At 41.7% G+C, this 21,128-nt stretch overlaps 2 protein-coding genes across 3 annotated transcripts in view; one reads left to right on the forward strand and one right to left on the reverse strand.

The window, feature by feature from the left end:
* The window catches only part of LOC134540649 (cyclin-dependent kinase 1), an 84,145-nt gene extending 73,410 nt beyond the window's left edge, over positions 1–10,735 (reverse strand). Inside the window, exon 1 of one of the 2 annotated variants that reach the window (XM_063383521.1) lies at positions 10,652–10,735. In XM_063383521.1, the coding sequence (XP_063239591.1) occupies positions 10,652–10,703 (52 nt within the window). In that variant the 5' untranslated portion in view covers positions 10,704–10,735. Of the gene's footprint in view, positions 1–2,545; positions 2,649–10,651 lie in introns of those variants that run through there. The other variant, XM_063383520.1, reaches the window with a different exon arrangement.
* On the forward strand, positions 10,701–19,412 carry LOC134540651 (phenoloxidase-activating factor 2). Its single transcript, XM_063383525.1, has 4 exons — positions 10,701–10,823; positions 13,184–13,423; positions 14,119–14,320; positions 17,329–19,412. Exons 1-4 carry the CDS (start codon positions 10,702–10,704, stop codon positions 17,485–17,487), a joined length of 723 nt encoding a protein of 240 aa, XP_063239595.1. The 5' UTR covers position 10,701; the 3' UTR covers positions 17,488–19,412.
* The last annotated feature ends 1,716 nt before the right edge of the window (positions 19,413–21,128 follow it).

A 21,128-nucleotide genomic window follows, 5' to 3' on the forward strand; every position in this document is an offset into this window, starting at 1 on the left:
AATTTAAACGATAAATATACTTTTATTTGCACTCATTAATTCAAATATGTTTATTACTTCAACGAAGAGATTATTTTAACTATAACTTTTATACATGTTTGCTATTTAACTTCTTCCAATCTGTGTTATTCTGTTAAGGATAGGACGATGATAGGAAAAGTATGAAACGAATGGGGGTGTTTCAAGTTTTAATGTGCCTCGAAAAAAGTCAAATTGATGGTTGTTCCAATCGAGTGGAAGGGAGATAGATGCGGCGCAAGCGTACAATGAGCGTAAAGGGACACAGCGCAACGGGACAATGTGCGTAACGGGACACTTTTTCGTGCGTGCAGCCGGCGTTCATCGATTTATTAGACGTCACTTCAAAAACTGTCCCAGTTACAAATTTTTTAATAGTATCAACTACTACAAGCGTTCTAGAGTTTTGGTTCAAGGTCACAATCAAAGAGTAACTGAAACATTTTTTTTTCTTTTAGATAATCCCATGCGCGAGTACACTGCTTTGTTGTTTTTCTCGATCGCAGCGCTATCTACGCGAAATGGCGACTCCTGAGCGTAAAGCCTTTTTTTTTTGTGTTCTGCAATTTTATCCAAGAGTGAATCTGTAATTTCAGTTCAACGTGCGATCAGTTTAAAGTTTGATTGTGAACCCCTCCATGTGGCAAAAACATCCGACGGTGGTATACGCAGATCGAAACGACCTGATGTGTTTGCAAAAGGGGAAAAGCACAGGACGAACAAAAGTGTCTGTACAGGATGTTGACCGTGTCAGAGCATCTCACCTGCGCAGTACAAGTCTTGAACTTATTTTTGGCCAAATGCTGATTCCACAATGCACGGAAACGTAACAAATTGGCAACCAAATTATATTGCAATTCAAGGTTATGATATACAACTGTGCTTTTTGCGTAAAAAAGGGCCAGGTCCAAAATCATAGTTTTGAGAAAATCGCGATTGAAAATTTATCAGGTTTCTTGAAGTCAGTTTTTATTTAGCTTTATTAACTGCTTTAGAACTTTGGAAACTCATTAATTGTTTTAAAATAATGTCTCTAATCTCACTTATCAATTTCGCAAACTTGCCTGTGATAATAAATCATTTTTAACCATTTTTGACTTTATGCAAGCACGCACACACACACACACACACCTACACACACACACACACACACACATATACTAGCTGCCCGACCCGGCTTCGCACGGCTATACTAATGGAAAAAAATTAAGCCACATCTCCCATTTACAGTAATGGTAAATAAAATAAAAATTCAGTGAAAATTTATTACAATGCTGTATAATGTACCGGAGAGAAAAAGAATAGCACCGATGGTTTCCCGACTCGTGCACGCAACATAAAACTGATGTACCCGTACTTCGCTACGGCAGTCTACAGGCAGATCACTCTTGCGCCGCTCATTATACATGCCCCTCCTTGTGGGTACGCCACTGCCGCGCGATGCCCGTTGCCATGGAGACGCAGAAGGCATAAACAATGCAAAATCCTGTTCTTTTGCAGACAAAGTACCCACTGTTGCCTGGTTTTAACCACCCATGGGATCTAATTTTCGGAAAATGTCATCCTGCGTAACATAAGGAACATTACTGTGAAGTTTCAAGTCTGTAAAATATATATTCTTGAAAAAAAGGGCAATAAAAAAAACAAATTAAACACAGAGAGAGGAAAAAAACAATAGTTTAGGTTTGCGATTTAAAGTGATAAAAAGTATTTAAATACTAATTGAACTCTTATGAGGGTACTGATTGCTTCGTTGTTAATATCACACAGGTGTTTTTTACTTGTATGGGAAAATTAAGAATAATAAGGCATCTAGTGCGTGGCAACAATGTTAATAGGCAATAGCGCCTGCGGCATTAACACACACTTCGTACGTGTACTGCATGTTGTATCTAACCCCCTCCAACGCATTTGATTCTAAATTGGACTTTTAGTAAGGATCCTTAATGTTATTGATAATATAATATAGCCAATAGCCTTCCTCGATAAATGTACTATCCAACACTGAAAGAATTTTTCAAATCGGACCAGCGGTTCCTGAGATTAGCGCGTTCAAACAATCAAACAAACAAACTCTTCAGCTTTATAATATTAGTATAGATATATAATGCTTCGAGATCATAGCGCAAGCAGAATTTACTTACATGATAAAAATAACATCACAAAGATGAGACATTATTGTACTTGAAACCAATTTTAAACGTATTTACAACAAACAAACATGGCTGATGGTCGCACGGGGCAACGTAAGCGTAAGAGGTCGCCATTATTGCCGAGCTGATCCTTACGGGACCTTTCTCCGTCTGCGTGCTGTTGTTATTACAAGTTATAGGTCTGGGAGACATTATTTATGCCTTGAAATTAATATATATTTCATTAAATATAATTAAAATATAGAAAAATCTAAACTAGCGGGGCCTAACTTAGCCAAAGAAATATATATTTCGTAACACTACCTCAGCCCTTTACCTCTTAACAACTGTAACATTATTGAAATTGATGTGGTTAGACCCCGTAGGTAACTTACCACTCCTGAAAAGAGAGTTGTATTTATGCCCGTAAGAACGCTTGGCCCATCCACCGTCCACAATGACTGTAAGTAAATGGAATGCCATCTTCGTCTATATCTCCTTCTTGAATAGCCAGAGCTCTTTCGTCTTTCCCTGCATCTGATACGGTTCGGTCCAAGTTGTCGCTCCAAACCTTAAATACACCCAATGAAAGCATATAACATAACAGTGGCGCAACAACAGGGGGGGGGGGCAAAAGTATTTTGCCCCCCCCCCCCTTCTCTGAAACCTTGAAGTGGGGGCAAACGGAAGCAAAGAAAGTGCTGTGTAATCAATTTTTAGATAGTAAAACTGCTTAAATAGCACCATTTTCCACCTTGAATCACAAATTTTTCCCGTGGGAGGACCCCCGGACCCCCCGCATCAATAGGGGGGATCGATGATTCATTATAAAAAGGTATATTGCCCCCCCTCATTTTTTTGGAAATTTAGTTGTTGCGCCCTTGTAACATCGCCAAAAAATACTATGATACTACAGTCTACAGTTTACGTTCCCGTGTCGTTGCAGAACCGGGGGCCTTTGAACCGTGGTTGCTGAACGGTCCTGCGGGGTTCCCGAACCGGGCCCTGTGTCGCAGCCTGGACGGAATGCAGCCGTCGCGACTCGCCTTCCTGCTGGTATGCCAGCTGCTGGTGACGTCACACTCGCGAGGACAGCAGGACGACGGCATCGTGTTCAGGGACAGCGATCCTCCGGGCGCCGTCGAAGATGACAGCGTCATCACCCGCTCCGGGCCCTCAGGTGACTGACTGTCTGTACTTCGGCCAGAGCTGAATTGTTGCCCCTTGGATGGGCAGCCCTTCAGGATTTTTCTGACAGTGGTTAGTTTAGGTTAGGTTAGGTAAGGTTAGGTCACGTCACTTTACAAACTAACCACTGTCAGAAAAATCCTGAAGGGCTGCCCATCCAAGGGGCAACAATTCAGACAAGCTTTCAAAAACACCACTGTAAGAAAAATCCTGATGGGCTGCCCATCCAAGGGGCAACAATTCAGACAACCTTTCAAAAACACCACTGTCAAAAAAATCCTGATGGGCTGCCCTTCCAAGGGGCAACAATTCAGACAACCTTTCTAAAACACCACTGTCAGAAAAATCCTGATGGGCTGCCCATCCAAGGGGCAAGTTTTCAGGATTATTTGAACTCTCAAAGGAGCGTGTTTTCAGAAATTGGATGGGCTGCCCTTCCAGTCTCTGTACAAATAAACCACTGTCAGAAAAATCCTGAAGGGCTGCCCTTCCAAGGGGCAACAATTCAGTCGCCCCTGTCCGAACACGTAGGGATGCGTCCGCGGCAGGGTCGTTACCACAACGCCGAAATACCACAACGCCGAACCGTACAATAACGCCGAATACCATAACGCCGACAGCTAGAAAACTGCTGTGTACCACAACGACGAAATACAGTAACGCCGAAAAAATGTTTTTGCCGGAGGGGGGGGGGGGGGGGGGCCGGCGGCACAGAAGCAAAATGAAAAACAACTGAATGAATTTGTGTGCTAACCTTACCTAACCTAACCTTTGTGGCAGTCCTGCAATGACATTTTTCGGCGTTAATGTATTTCGGCGTTGTGGTACACATCAGTTTTGTAGCTGTCGGCGTTGTAGTCAATTTGGCATTCGACGTTATGTTTTTCGGCGTTATTGTACGTTCGGCGTTGTGGTGCGTCCCCTCCGCGCGGCACACACGTCCCTTTGGCAACTGCAGCCACGATGTAGAGGACGAATTCCTAATGGACGGACGGTATCCGAACACTTCCTTCTACTGCTAGCACCACCTGTCGACAGTTGGTCGTACTAACGCGCACGTATGGCCATTTCGAGTCGTGATATCTACGAATATTCAGCAGAACGTAAATAACGACCAATAATAAAAAAAACGTAACTTAGTGGTTATAAATGTTAGCGATAAAAAAAATTGGTTAAAAATATTTAAAACGAGCTTTAAATAAACCTATAAGTTTAACGTTCGCGTTGGGTAAATTTTTATTAACCTTTTCTCTATTTGATAAAGATCGCAGGCTTTCACGGCCATTGTCTGCATTTTCTTGGCTTCTGGGTGTAGTCAATTGTCTGACGTCTCAGACTTAGACTTAGTCTACCTGATGATGGCAGCTGCAATGACTGCCGAAACGTCAGACAATTGCCTACACCCAGAAGCCAAGAAAATGTCTCTATTTGAGTTATCACTATTATAACGTTTTAAAATATTATTATTATTATATACAAACACAATGAAACACGATTCCGAAGCTAGTGGATGTAAGGACGCGTTAGTGGATGCGAGCGTCGCATCCCTAGAAACCTCGAGTTCAGTGGACGCGTGTAGAGGATACAGCGTCATCCCTCGTCAGGATTCTGAAGCAACTGCGATGCCCTTCTAGTGGATCCCCGAGCTGAGGGTTGTTCCATTGGGCTGGTGTTCGGACACAGTTCGGGTCTTCAGCACATTCTGTACTCCGGGCGGCAATCCTAGCCACTTGCGATCAGAATATGTTTCGGGCCCGCCAGGCAGTGCATGGGTGGCCATGTCTGCATGATTACATGCTAAGTGTGCGAAGCCATTATTTTCCCCCTTCAGTTCATTGTTGCACCATACCTTTATATATATAAATCCAGTGTCCTGATGTTTGTTTCCAGTGAACTCTTCACCAAGTCAACCGATTTCGATGAAAATTGGCATTTATGTGTAATTTTTTTTCCAACTTGAGAGATAGGATAGTTTTTATTTCGATTAATGGTCTTAATAATTTATAATTAATAATAAATAATAAATAACCGATCGCCATGGGTAAACAAAAAATCATAGATCATAAACATACAAACAGTAATTGTGTGACATTTCTCTATGTCCAACACACTATCATATAGCGCTATCCAGTTTGCTTTAACTCGCAGACAATAAAGATCCATGTGTTTAACCCGGGCAACGCCGGGTACTGAAGCTAGTAGGTTATACGCCCAAAACACTGGCTCAAGTTGGTTTTTATTTTGCACGTGGAAACAGATGTAAAAAGACTTTTCTTTCATTAAAAGTGACCGTTTTTAACGAAGGAGATTCTAATTCATACTTACTAGCCATCTTCAGACGTGGGCAAGCACCATTTCCGCAATGTTTTTGGGCGTCACAACATGGCGATGGCGAGGTTAAGACGTGGCTTCTTCACCTACGTCACAGCATGCCGTCTCCTGACAATTCCTAGCTCCGTGCCGCCAGGGATATTTCACTGCTATTTCGTTCGTTTAGCCCGACACTGTGTCAGTACGATGGCAAAGATAATGATCGCCCGTGAAATCTGAATCCAGTTGCGAGAGTGAACGGTGCATGGAGTTTTTGTGTTCTGTCGACAGGCGGAGGAGGTCCCAAGAGGTGTGGTTGTCGCGCCCGTAGCTCTTGTCCGCCTCCGAGCCACAATACCGATGGAACGGGCCTGATAGACGTGCGAATCGTGGCCAACGTGAGTAAACATCGTCAGACGCCATATTGGTTTCAACAGCATTCACGCAAAATATTTCATTATTATCGATATATAAACAACAATTTTTTTTTTTTTAATTGAAATGAAACTTTTTTTTTTGGGAGTGATGGGAGTAAAATTTCAAGGCCGAATTTTAATACGTTTTCGTGAAATATTGTTGTGAAATAGTTTTTTTTTCAATAACCTAAGTTTAAAACTAAAAGTGTTTTGAAGATGTGCATATAGGTATGCTCTCATAATGCAGGGTTTAAGCTATGCAGGAGGGACATCATGCATCATGTGCTAGGAGGGGATTGGCCAGCCATGACTAACTCCCATCACAGACTATTCTAGACTAAAATTAGACAAGTTGGGCCCAGGTAAGACCCTGCATGGACACAGGGTGAATCCCTGGGCTCCATCGTGTTGGGTGCAAAGGCATGCATTAAGCAAGCAGGATGGTTTCAGGCAGGGGCGCAACAACAGGGGTGAAGGGTATTTTGCCTCCCCCCTTCTGAAACCTTGAAGTGGGGGCAAACGGAGGCAAAGAAAGTGTAATCAATCATTGTTTAGATAACAAAACTGCTTAAATAGCGCCATTTTCCACCTAGAAATACAAATTTTCCCGGGGGAGGACCCCCGGACCACGCTTCAATAGGGGTGGGGGGTCGATGATTCTTTATAAAAAGGTATATTGCCCCCCCCCCCCCTTTTAGAAATTTAGTTGTTGCGCCCCTGGTTTCAGGAAACAAAGGATGGTTCAGGAAGAAGAGTTGGACAGAGCAGAAAAGAGTCCGTCACGAGGGGAGTTGGCATTTGGACATTGCTGTCCGCACTGGATTGGTTGGTGCAGGTTTGTTCGGGGGTGAATTTCATCGTTTTCTACCGGGCTGTTTGCCAGCCAAAGCTTAAATTAAGAAAGGCAAGAATTTCGCGCCTAATTAAATTATTCATAATCTAAACTAACAAGTTTGTGCGCGTCCAACACTCTTGGTAAACTTTTCTGACTAGAAAAAAGATGGAGAATAGGTGCGGACGGTGCAGAGAACTCGTTCCCTTGGGCAGCTGCTCAAACTTTGATAAAATGTGCTGTGAGTAAATAAATAATATTTATTTAAATACTTAAATAAAAAATAACTTATTTCCTTGAAACCCGATAAAAATTGCTGCTTAGTAAAAAATATCTTCAATATTCTTGCAATTGTTGCGCAGTTTATAAACGTACAACATACAGGCTCTGGTATTATGTAGTCTATCTGTTGGAGTTGATTATGCTAATGGTGGCCAAATAATTTTGAATTCTGTGGATGTTTGTAATGGAGGTGTTCCCCCGCACCCAAAAAGAAAATCGTATTATTTGTTTCCACATGTAAGTGCGCTGTGGCGACGGACAAACACATTGTCTTCTGTGGTAGTTCTCAGCGGGCAAGCCATGCACCGCCGGCCTGGTCTACTGCTGCACTGACGGACAACAGACATCGGACTGCGGCGTGAGGAGACCGCAATGCCTGCCGGGAGTCCACCTTCAACCAGGCCAGGTACAACCTCCCCCCCTCGCGTCCCCTCTTCGAACCCACGTGCTTTGCTTGTGTCGATTCGGCATCGGCTGTTTCCGAAAAACGATTGAAGCTACGCTATGTTCGCTGAGCCAGGCGGCCAGAACAGGACAGTCCAGTTCGCGATGTCGGAGAGACGCATGCCGTGGGATTCCAGTGTTGATTCCGACGAGGATGACATTTATATATGAAGTGTAGTTTTTTTTTTTTTTGCATGTGGAAACAGATTTAAAATTACTTTTCTTTCATGTACCGTTTTTAACGAAGGAGATTCTACTTCATAATTACTAACCGTCATCAGACTTGGCCAAGCACCATTTCGGCAATGTTTTGGGCGTCACAATATGGCGATGGCGAGGTTAAGACGTGGCTTCACCTACGTCTCAGCATGCCGTCTCCTGACAATTCCTAGCTCCATGCCGCCAGGGCTATTTCATTCATTAAACCAACACTGTGACAGTACGATGGCAAAGATAATGATCATTAATAAATGACATTAATAAATTGGTTCATGGATTTAATTTTAAAAACAAAAGAGTTTGAAAATTTTCGACATTTGATTAAGCGCAGTTGCTAGTGAGGACGAAACCAAATTTATGGATTATTTCTGTGTAAAATCAACTAAATTTTATAACACCCCCTTGGAATAAAATCCTAGGAATTGTCCTGCAAATCCCGCCTTCTACTTTCTTTCGTCTATTTATTCCATAAACGTGGATATTTTTTTCGTAATCTTTCAATTAACTTTTCCGTCGACTTGACTATTAAAAGCACAATACTGAGATAAAATTTAAACTTCACGAAAAGCAAACGCACAATTACAGCACAATTCCCCGCGAAAACATACGTATTTGTTTATCTGCGCATGCGCGAAGTCAGCGACGTTTAGAAAAAATAGCAGAAAACCAAACACCTGGCGATGTCACCATAATATCGAACATAGCGAACACAGCTCTGTGTGGCCAGTGACACCTGAGATGCAGCTGGCTATATTTTACTCGCGTAGCGAACATCGCGAACGTGGCTAGCATAGTAGCCTGTTGGGCCGTAACTTGAAAGCTACAATGTTCCCAATAAGTATGCAGTAATAATTTTTAGCCATTTACAGAGCAAGGGTTGTTTTGATGGCAATTTTTTTATGATTGTTTGTTTATCATTTATAGCAGTACTGAATGATTTTTTTTTTATTTTTAGATTTTTACCAGGATTGTATTTTAAATAAGGTCTGTTCTGTCATTAAAGAAAATAAACTCATGACAAAAGGATTTTATTGAAAGTTTTAGTTTAATGCGCATCTACTTCACTTTTCCACATCATCACCATTAACGTTGCACCAGTTTTTTTTAGCCCCTCTGCACAGAAGTTCACCGCCTGGGAATTAAACCAGTTGGCAACGGCAGTCTTTGAGTTCGACGAATCGTCCGTCATCGTCCACAAAGCGGCCGCGGCAACACCTTCAAAAACAGTCCAGCAAACAGCTGTTCACAGCTGTCACAGCAGCCAGTCTCTCGTGTCTCGAGTCACGCGCCAGGAAAGCGCGGCTACCCGCATTGCATACGTGTGTAGCGGGAAGCCTGCACGCCAGGGGCACTTTATCGTGGCATCCCGGGCCGCGCTACGGTAAAGCCGATGACATCCTCGAAGTCACACGCCTGGCCCGGCAACCCCAGATGACAAGGAGGGCGTGGTCAGACGTGTGAGGACGCGCGCTGTTCGATTATTACGTACAGAAGGATCTTCACCTGCCCCTTTGCGTGCGGACTACCCGCTTCACACATCTGCACTGCGGGTAGCCTCACTTTCTCCGGGTGGTTCAATTCCCAGGTGACGGACATTGTGCAGAGGGGATGAAGAAACTGGTGCAGCGGGAAAAAAAAAAAAAAAAAAAAAAAAAAAAAAAAAAAAAAAACTGAATGGTGATTATGTGGAAAAATGAAGTAGGTACGTTTTAAAATAAAACTGTCAGTAAAAGCATTTTCTCACGAGTTTATTTTTTTAATAACGAAACATACCTTAGTTTAAAAAAAAAAACTGCATTTTAATTTGGCAGTATAAAAAAAGATATATTTTACTTAAAATCTAAGACAAACAAAACAATAACTACAATTTTTTTTTCAAGCACGACTTCCGTATTCCACAGGATTTCAAGGGAAGATATACCACATGCGAAGTTGCTTTATCTGGAATGTTTATGCGATGTTGGCTACACTTAGCGAATGCCCCCTAGAGAAAAAAAAACACCATTAAAATGGAAAAGTAAAGGTAACAAAGAATGTTTTTATTATTATTGTTTTTTAATAGGCCTTCATCAAACGAAACCCACAAGAGTCTTTCAAGGGCCCTGAAGGTTCAGCACTTTCCCATTTTTTTTCCCTTCCAAATAGGCAATTTCCATTTGAAAATTCAGAGACTATCCAGCAAACCTATCAATCAAAATAATTTTTTGACGTGATAACGTCTTATAAATCGATGAACGCCGGCTGCACGCACGAAAAATTGTCACGTTCCGCAAGAGCCGAGCGTGCAAGAACCGGCCAGCCACCGTGCGAGAAAAAATCTTCTATAATATCAAAACAGGTTGAGGAGGACTTTTTTTAACTAATTGTTCGTGATTATATTCAAACAAATTGTTTAAATTAAATTTGTAAAAACTGTAAATAATATTTCAAAATTAGAAAGTATGCAATTATTCATCAATGTTTTCTTATGGAGTTATCACGTAAAATTATCGTCCGTAAACCGACTTTACAGACAAAACCCCTTTTTTTTCTTATTCCGAATGCCAGCAGAAACATTTTAAGTGCATGTTTGATTCACTAAAAGAAAAAAGAAAAAGTAGATTGAACACATAATATTCACAGTGAAAAAAAAAAACATTTCAAAGGCTCCAAATTGAACGGCTTATTTTTGACGTGTTCACGAAAACTGGCCTATTGTTGAGGTTACAAAATTGTGGACCCATTCGTATATAGCTAGCACCTGTTATCTTCACAGCGGGAAGAACATTGCTACAAGTCACACAACTGGACTGGATTGCGGGTGTACTCACGCCAGGTGTGTGGTTGGCAGGCGTGCTTCGCCCAGCACCCGTGGGCCGGCATGATCCTGGACGGATCCAACAGCTACGTGGGCGGGGCGGTGCTGATTGGGCCGAGACACCTGCTCACCGCGGCCCACAAGGTGGCGCCCTACGTCTCCCAGCTGGACGCCAGGAACCTGTGGTGAGGCCTGCAACATCACAAACCCCATCCTTTCAAACGCTTCTGTGACGGATGTTTTTTTTTTTTTTTTGCGGCGGTCTGGTGGATGCGGCCAGGGCTGCAACTATGAAAGGGGGGGGGGGGGCAGTGATGCCAACTCCTACAGAGTGTTCCCCCTAGGACCAACTTCAAATCCCCCTAGATTTAGATAACAAAAAAAAAATCTCTAAAGTTTTTATTGTACACCCTGTTTGAGAGCTGAAATTATTTTTTCGCCACTTGTATTGCTGTTCTTTCTTCACTTTGTTTTCAAGATATACACTTTAAATTCACGCCCTCAAAAATTTTCTTAAATAATGTACCCGCTAAAAAATTCCCCTAAAAATAACAGCATTGCAGCTTTGTTCCCCCCAAATTTGGGGGGGAAATTCCCAAGTTGGCATCCCTGAGGGGGGGGGGGGGGCAAGCGGTGGCATACGCCCCAGGCGCAAAGCTGTGGGGGGGCGCCTAAATCGCTTGCATTGTTATTCCTACTACAACTGGTAACTGGTAAAAAGGTTTTTTTTTTTTTTTTTTTTAACTTGCATGCCAGGAATGTCTAATCTTTATTTACAAATATAATTTATAACGTCTCAACGTATTTAACGAACAAGTCTAGTGATTATACGGACTATACTTTATGGACATGGTGGGTTCGAGCATGGAAGTTACAGTAGCACAGAAACTGTTACATGTAGGTACGGGAAATGCTTAAATAGCGCCATTTTCCCGTGGGAGGACTCCTGGACCCCCCCCCCCCCCCCCGCTTTATTGGTGCGGTATGTGCAAAAAAGAGGGGGGGGGGGGGGTGGGGCGCATGAATCCATTCATGCCCCGGGTGCCAGAGACTCTAGTTGCGGCCCTGGATGCGGCACAGTCGAAGCTTCCCGAGGTAGGTGGTTGAGATGAATCACCTTGCATTGTGCGGTCTAAGAAAAGCGATCGGAATAATATCCAGAAAAAAATTTTTTTTTTTTTGAGCCTTAGCGCAGAAACGCATAGTGAGGCACCAGCATAAGAGGCGGAGGAAACGATAGAAGGTTTACCTGAAGAAATTTAAAAAAGTCAATAGCGTATATGAAAACTTATTTCGGTATGAAAAAAAAATGGCTTTGAAAAGAGAAACTATTTTCAAATTAAAACAGCACCTGTATTCCAAATGCCTATGACGTATGGACATACAGCAAGTAGCACTTCAGGCAACGGAGGCTTCTCACATGGTTGTTATAACAGCTCATTGTTATAACAGCTCATAATCAGCATATACCAGCTGATGTGTGTATTTTGTTTATTGCAAATATACTACATAAAACTATACTAGATGGCCTCTACACGACGGGCGCAAATCATCATCTGCTTGCTGACCCAGTCGCCTCTCTAATATCTTCATACTGTAGGAACAACGTTTTCAGGGGGGTCATGCCTAGTTACATGGTGATTTTTGGATGAAATCTCTCTGTGCCGCATATAGCACTTGTGACTTGATGTAAGTTTTTGGACATACGCCATTGCTAAGAACTTTTTCTGTTGAAGAAAAACTAAAAAGTAAAAAATAAAAAAACCCAAAAAAAAGGACAAAAAACACAAAATTAAGCAAAAATTGCTGTTGTCAATAAGGATATAAACACCACAAAATATTCCGAAACAGGAATATGGTCAACAAACAAACAAAAACAAAGAAAAATTTACTAAGAGAACGAAAAAAAAAAAACCCACAAATAATGACGACACAGAAATATTGAACCCAAAAAAATTCAGCACAACGGTTGAAACGAAACAAAAAACACGACAAAACGAAAAAGACGAAACAAACACAATAGTTTTCCAAGACAGAATATAATGATTTAAAAAAAACACAAATGATGACAACACAAAAATATTGAACCCAAAATAATTCAACACAACAGTTGAAACGAGACAAAAAAAAACACGACAAAACGAAAAAAAGACGAAACGAACACAATAGTTTTACCGAAAAACCAGAAACAAGCGACGTTCCGGGAACTGCTATCTGCTCCCGTCCTCAGGCAGAGACGCGCATGGTACGGAAACACAGGTGCGACTCTAGCACTTGCGTGGCACCACGAACCCCAAACATGGTCACGGGCTTGATAACGGACAGTGGCGGATCCAGGATTTTGGTTTGGGAGGGGCTTGACCCAGCTGATGCTCGGCTTTATCAAGGCAAACACTAAAACAATAGTGGACCCAGGTGCTTTTAGAGGGGGCTTGAGCCCCTTAGCCCCCCCCCCCCTCTGGATCCGCTACTGATAACGGAGGTTCCCCTACTGGCTGGCTTCGACGATGATCGCCCATTGCTGCCCCACTTGCGTGTTTCCAAGGGCCAGCCCCAGACGCCTGAAGGTGAGGCTGGGGGAGTGGAACACGCAGTCCACGGCCGAGCCCTACCCGTTCGTGGAGTGCGACATAGCGCGGGTGGTGGTCCATCCCAGGCACAACCCGACCGACCTCAGAAACGACGTCGCGGTCATCACTCTGAAGGCAGCGGTCCCCGCCGGGCGGTTCCCCCACATCAGGGCCGCCTGCCTACCGGCGCCACACCAAGATTTCACCAACCAACGGTAGGCAAAATAATTATCATCGCCTGATTTGACTGGAATTTTTTCGTGGAATGTGTTTTTTTTTTTTGCAGCAATTTTATGTAAAACTCATGAAATTAAAAATTTCCCCCATTGTCAAGACTAGTTTTAATTTTTATTGATATAATTATTTTCATAAACCTAAGGATGTTTATAAAAAATAAATAAATACTGCAATTAAAAAACCGTTCGAGAAAGATGGCGCTGGGCAACAACACCTACCAGCATCACTGCCGACCTCAGCGAAAGAGAATTACCGTATGTCTCCTGTACCAAATAATATAATAGGCAAAAAGTTTCACTTCTGTCGCACGTGGACTCCAAGTACACATATTTTTTTTTTTTGTTATTATGTTTAGTAAATTTAAATGTTTTCCTCGTATTACAAACTTAATTTTTGATGCTTGACATTTTTCAACAGCACAGTTATTTTTTTCTTTTTGAGTAGCCACATTCCGCCCGTACAGTTGCGCCCAGTGGCGTAGCTAAGGTGACTGGCGCCCCTGGCCAGACTTGAAAATGGCGCCCCTCTTTGGATTAAAACAGAGGGGGGGGGGAGCGTTCAGTAACCGCGAAACCGTCGCGGTAGCGCCCCCCCCCCCCTGCTCCGGCACCCCTGGCGGGGGCCATCCCTGCCACGCCACTGGTCGTACCGCACACCCCGCTGACTCCCGCAGGTGCTGGGTCGCTGGCTGGGGCAAGAGCGCCTTCGGGCCGGCGGGCAGCTACCAGAACACCCAGCGGGAGGTGGGGGTGCCGGTGCTGCCGGGCTCCGACTGCGAGCGGAGGCTGCGGGAGACGAGGCTGGGGCCGTCCTACCGGCTGGACCGCGCCAGCTTCCTGTGCGCCGGCGGCGAGCCGGGCATGGACGCCTGCACGGTGCGTGCCAATACCACTATTACAACCCCCAAACAAACAACCAACCAACCAAGGGTTTCAGGAGGAAAGATAGGAAACACCAGGGGCGTAGGAACCGGGGGAGGGACATGTCCCCCTGAACTTTTTGGGTGGAGAGGACTACCACCCCCCCCCCCCCCCCAACTTTCTAGACCGTGATATTTTTATTTTATAATATTATCCTGCCCAACTTTATTTGTAATTTCTTCACTCATCAAATTTTATCTTAAGGAAACAATAATAATTTTAACATCGATGTATCCAATGGTTGGATACAAAAACTGCTTAAAAAAAAACGCTATTTCGCACTTTTAAAATAAAAATTTTCCGGTGGCGTTACCCCCCCCCCCCCTCGTATTAGTAAGAGGGGAAGGAGTTTACATGACATCAAAATCATTATTTGTCCCCCCCCCCCCCCCAACTTTATGAACAAAGCTACGCCAATGGGAAACACAACACATCATCTTGGTTTCAACTGTTTTTGGGCTATTTGGGCTAGAAATTTTTCGACGTGAATTTCCGGCAGGAATGTGAACGGCTTTCATCTCGGGTCGGGTGTCACTTCGGCTGAGGATGAGTTCAAGTAAGTTTATCTTAGTAGAGCAGACTTTCCTCAATTTTTTTTCCTAACCTAACTAAAAACTAAGTGTATTTTGTTTGGGAGGGTCTGGGTTAGGGAAGACTCTAGGTGCATCCCAGGCCGAAGCCTTTACGCCTATTCATGCTGGGTTTAAGCCATGCAGACAAGGGAGCATGCATCGTGTGCTTGTTCGGGGATTGGCCAGCCATGGCTGCAATTGGCACCATGACTAACTCCCCTTCTTAATACTAGACTATAACTAGATAAGTTGGGCCCAGGTAAAACCTCCATAGACAGAGGGAAAACCCTGGGCACTTTCATGCGGGATGCAAAATTTCATGCATTAATTACAAGCAGGTTGGTTACAGGAACAGAAGGATGGTTCAGGAAGAAGAGTTGGTCAGAGTAGAAAGAGTCTACCATGCGGGGGTTGGGCGCTTGGACGGTTGTTGTCCGCTTGTGGTGTTTAGGGGCACTGGTTTTTTGGGGGCGACTTAGTCGTTTCCTCCCAGCTGCCAGCCAGCTGGAACTTAATACTATTTTGTATTCTAAATCTAAATGACATGTGTTGTAGCGCATGTGTGGGCATTAAATGTTTTGATTACATTAATTATCCGCGAGCTGAGACAGGGGCCTTACTCCAGAGAAACTATAGCTTCAGGTCACCTGTCGCCTGTCAATGGCTGTCGGCACTTAAATTAGTTCGTCCGTCATTGCTTAGCCCATTATCACGGCATCTACGCATCCAGAGCTACGAATAATTAATTTAAACAGTGTATCCGCGAGTTGGCGCTCGTTACGTATGACTCACCCGGTTAACATTTCCAGTGATGATGTAATGAGCGTTCGTGGGGAGCCTCGGAACTGAAGACAGTGACAGCTGTAACCCCGGAAATAATAGACCGATTTGCGCGATTTGAACTTTAATTTACACGCGAGTGAGCACAGAATGGTGCTAGCTGAGTGGAATAACTTTAAAGTTACTAACATTGGGTTTAAAGCCATTCATCGCCAAAAGCCTAAGAATATATTAGTGATTTCGGAGAAAAGAAAGAAAACAAGCGAAATCGCCCGAGCAGAAGCAAAAAAATAGTCTTTAAAAGCATAAAGAACTAATAATATAATGCTTGACATAATGCCTATGATCATACATCAGTGTTATTAGAAGATTAATAATGGGCAGTAACATAAGTTTAAGATACGATCACACAAACTACTATGCTCGCTATGTTTGCTACGCGAGTCAAATATAGCCAGTTGCATCTCAGGTGTCACTGGCCACACAAATCTGTTTTTTCTATGTTGGCGACGTCGCCAGGTGTTGGTACTCGGCTATTTTTCTAAACGTCGCTGACTTCGCGCATGCGTAGATCAACAAAAACATATGTTTTCGCATTTGCTTTTTATGAAATTTAATTTCTCTCAGTATTGAGCTTTAAATTGTCAAGTTGACAGAAAAGTTAGTAAAATATTACGAAAAAAGCCATGTTAATAAAATTAATCGACGAAAGAATGTAGAAGACACATTATGCAGGACAATACCTGGTATTTGCTTCCAAGGAAATGCTATCAAACTGAGTTGAATTTAGCCAGAAATAATTAAAAAAAAAAAAAAAAAAAAATTGGTTTCATCCTCACTAGCAACTGCTTCATCAAATGACGAAATTCTTTAGTTTATGATTAAATTCATGAACCCCATTTCATTTTACGTTCACATACTGCGAGAGCCAGCAGAATGTTATCATCGTCGGAATCATCACTCGAATACCTCGGTATTCATCTCTCCGGCATCGCGAACTAGACTGTCCTGTTCTGGCCGCCTGGCGCAGCGAACATGGCGAACATAGTAGGTATGCGTTTCTGGGTGGGCACAGGGGGAAAGCTTTCATTTCACAGACGAGAAGAGCCACACCCGAAGTTCCCCGAAGTTCATGCTCAATTTTTTTTCCTTCCGTTCTATCTCATTGTATAAACCGGTGTGGCATTAAATTTTGCGGTCTATTAGGATAGGTTAGCTACATTATAAATACTTTATAAAACATTGTGGATGGTTAGTTATATTAGTAAAGTATAGCTACATTAAAAAATACTGTAAAATCATTTTATGGTTGCTTAGCAAATAACTATTTAATATGTAGCTATCCAGGGCTAGGAAACCGTTTACATGATTTCACAGTATCTTTAATGTAGCTATCCTAACCAAATTGACCATTAGTTATCATTAGTTACATTGAACAAAAAAAAAAAAAACAACCGAAGATGCACGATCGGGTGTTTAGCTCTCTCGTCTGTGAAAAGAAGGCTTCCCATACGTTCCTGGGTGGCCACAGGTTCAGTCTGTGGCATATACTCACGGATGTGCGACTCTTCTTCCCGCTGGTACCCCGAGGTTCCCACGCTGCCCCCGCAGGGAGACGGCGGGTCCCCGCTGGTGTGCGAGTCGCGGGGCCACTTCACGCTCGCCGGGCTGGTGTCCTGGGGCATCGGCTGCGCGGAGAGCGGGGTGCCCGGGGTGTACGTCAACGTCCCGGGCTACCGCGACTGGATCGACCAGCAGACGAAGGGCTGAGGCCTGTCGTACTCGGGTGCACACACGATGTGCATCGCAAAAGCAAGCAAGACGGAGAGTCGCAACTCAATGCTATAAATAATGTTCTTATTTTTCTTTTTGAAATCAGCGAACTGTGTTTGTATTCATCAGTAACCTAACAACCTAAACATTATTAACTTTTCAAAAGAAAATGTTGGCTAACTTGATTTATTTTTGACGTGACATCTAATACCTATATCGATGAACGCCGGCTGCACGCACGAAAGTGTCCCGTTACGCACATTGTTCCATTACACTGCGTCCCATTATGCTCATTGTACGCTTCCGCCGCATCTATCTCTCTTCCACTCGACTGTTTATAAAGTGAAGTGAAAAGTTAATGTGGATTTCATTGCTTATTACAACAATAAATTCGACAATAAAGGTTCATTTTTCATGCATTTTAAAAATCTGATTACTGGTATAATTTCAAGTATTTATTCTTTTATTATGATTCAATTTTATTCATAAAGAATGCAATCATTTCATCAAAGTTTTGTTGACATCACGTTAAACTATCATCCGTAAACCGACTTTACAGACAACCAATTTTTTTTTGTCGTTGCTGGTAATCACCAGATGGAGCAAAAGGTCCGATTCATGACGAGGAGGGTGAAGCCAAAAGGGGAGCGGTACTACACGTACCAATATGGCGGCAGTTTGTTTACAAATGTATCAACTGTACCTGTATTGAAGATTAAATTGGAGAAAAATTTCAACTCATATCATTACATTTGTATTATGAAGATTCGTTTTGGACTTTTAATATATATATGTATTAACAATAACATTTAGATATTTTTTTTGAACAGCGTAACAATAGCTGTTAATAAAAGAAGGCGAAAACAGCTCATTCTAATATAAACAAAGGTTAATCATATTGGTATTTGAAAATAAGAATAAAAAGGGGCTTCATGTTTAAAGGCTAAAACCCATCCCACGTGACGCCTATTTTCTGCTATACCTTCTGTTAAACTCATAAATGTTTGTATAGCAGAAGAGAAGAATTTTGAACTCCATACACATTATACCTAGAACGTTAAAGCTTTAGTCATAATACCACGACGAACACAAACCCGACAAACTCTCGCGCAGCGTTTCAGCACGACAGATTTAATAGCGTAGGTTCACAATACCACGACATTAAGGCGACGATTTCAGAATTGGCTGTCAGCAAATATATCCTAGCAAAGTACTTCCATAAAATGCACTAGAGTGCGCTAAAAACAGCGTAGAAGAAGAAAAGAACATGCTATATTAACCCATATTATTTTCATTTTTGCCTGATTTCTGCAGTCCTTCAGTCAAGTATACAGAATAACACGAGCCTGAACTCTGTTAATTAAAAGTTGTTTGCGAACTCGTCCGTCCTTAAACGAAATCTTGATCCATCAACAACATTGACCATAAACACGATGATATCCGTTATTATAAACAGATGAAGAAAATTTACAAATATTAAAGTGTACCAACGTGTAAAACGAAATTTTATTTTTCAGCAAAAATAATTTTGCTCTGTAAAAAATTTTCATTACATATATTAAAACTTACGATTACTTCTTTCTATGACTATTTTAGTTTATCAGACATATTCCAGGGTGATTTTACTCTCATAAAATTTCATTTGGCATACCATTACATTTGTTACACCCATGTTTACAAAAGGAACTATTTACAGGTTTATATTGCTGCACGTGTCTCTGCCATCTTTAAGACTTCCGCTCGTGGGTATAAGTAGCAGAAAAAATAGAACACGTTCAATTATGGTTTGGGCTAAGACTTAGGTTATGAAAACTTTTATACCCAATGAATGCTGAAATGTTACACCAGAGCAGGCGCACAAAGTAGGCATTAAATCTGTATTAAATTTGTATTAAATCTGTATTAAATCTGTATCATTTAGAGCTGGTTGATGCTCCATCTGTATCCTTTCCTAATCTCGTATCCTTTCCTAATCTCCGCTGGGAATATTTACAATGTTTCAGATTATCTATTTTCTAATACGGGACCACCAAATCACTATGTTAAAGGTCTTTATCTTTCGTTTCAAAACTTAAAAACCACATAGTCGCAAGTCCGTGTTAAAAATCATGACTTCAGTTTGAACTGCAAATAATACACAGGAGCAGATATCTGCACATAGAAGCCATGCTTATTTCATTGCTACTATTATAATTTAACATTGTCAAAAATTTTCATAAGTATAATAGTTTGCAATTATACTCAACACGCCACACTTGTAATACACCCTTCTATAAGTTCTGAACTAATAATGTCTGTAAAATTACTTTAGATCATTATATTTAAGAAATTTCTATGTTTTATGTTCAAAACTTAATTTTTGATATTGGCATTCCTCAACCACACAGCCTTTTCATTGGCCGTATTCTGCCTGTGCATTTGCACCTCCCCTGACAGACATCAGGATCTGCCCTTATGTGCGCTGGCAGGCTCGTGGGCTTAAAGCAGCGTCGGAACTCAGAGAGAGTGATCTCCTGCAATCATGTATCGCCTGCTCTTGACGGCGGTTAGAGCTACATCACTGTCCGAACTCTAGGCAGAAAGTTAGAAAGAGATTAACAACAGTGTTCACTCACTCTACCCTTTCACCTGCTTTTAGATAGCTACCTTGGTTTTTTAAGCAATCAGGTTTGTAGGTCAAAAAGCTATATATGTATTGTTGTATGCAAAATAAAATAAACAATTTTTAATTATTTTTTTTTTAAATTTTATCCATTGTGGTCATAATAAGGGATGGGTCAAATTCCAATTTACTTGAATCCAAACATCAAAATCAAATCCAAAAGCGAACCCTGAATATATCCCTAGACTCTGAATCTAGGTGTCAAGGGTCAAAATTAAAATATAAAACATTCAACTCCATAATTGTTTGTTTCATTTACTAACATTTAAAACTATTTTAATATTATTTATAGAACGACATGTCAAATGTACCGGCAAACACCAATATAATAGGCCTAGTATACTTCAGACTTATCAGTGCTGAATTTTTCAATTTACTACAATTCCTCCAATAATTATTTTTAAATATTTGAATACTGAGGATTTGACTGGCCCATCCCTACTCATAATGCATCACGTCTAACGTTGAGTTGTCTATTTCGTTCATAAGCATGCATTAACATCGAAACTCACTGGAGAGTAAGGGGGATATATAGTATATCAAAATATGCCACTTTTGCTTTCAATATTTTAACACCATAATAATTTTTTATCATTTAATATTGAAATTTTGCCATTGTAAAAGGCACAGACGAGAGACGACTTAGGGCAGGGAAAGCCGGGATATCGCCCGGGGGCCCACTCAGGTTTCTTTCATTTTTATTTATCAAATGTAAAAAAAAAAGTGTGTGTTTAGCTCAGTACACGTGATATAAATTAAATTTCTTTGGCAGTTCAAACCTCAACTCTTAAGTATATCCTAAGGGATAAAATCGCAGTGAGAGAGAGAGAGAGAGAGAGAGAAAGAGAGGAGACAGAGAGATCAATTTTCAGAAAATAACACAGTGCAGGGTTTATTGGCTATCATTTTTTTCTCAAGTATTTAAGAATTCTAACTTTTATTTTTGGTATTTATTAGAAATTTGTTTTAAAATAAA

This window comes from Bacillus rossius, chromosome 17 (genome assembly GCF_032445375.1).
Source record: "Bacillus rossius redtenbacheri isolate Brsri chromosome 17, Brsri_v3, whole genome shotgun sequence".
Taxonomy (NCBI): domain Eukaryota; kingdom Metazoa; phylum Arthropoda; class Insecta; order Phasmatodea; family Bacillidae; genus Bacillus; species Bacillus rossius.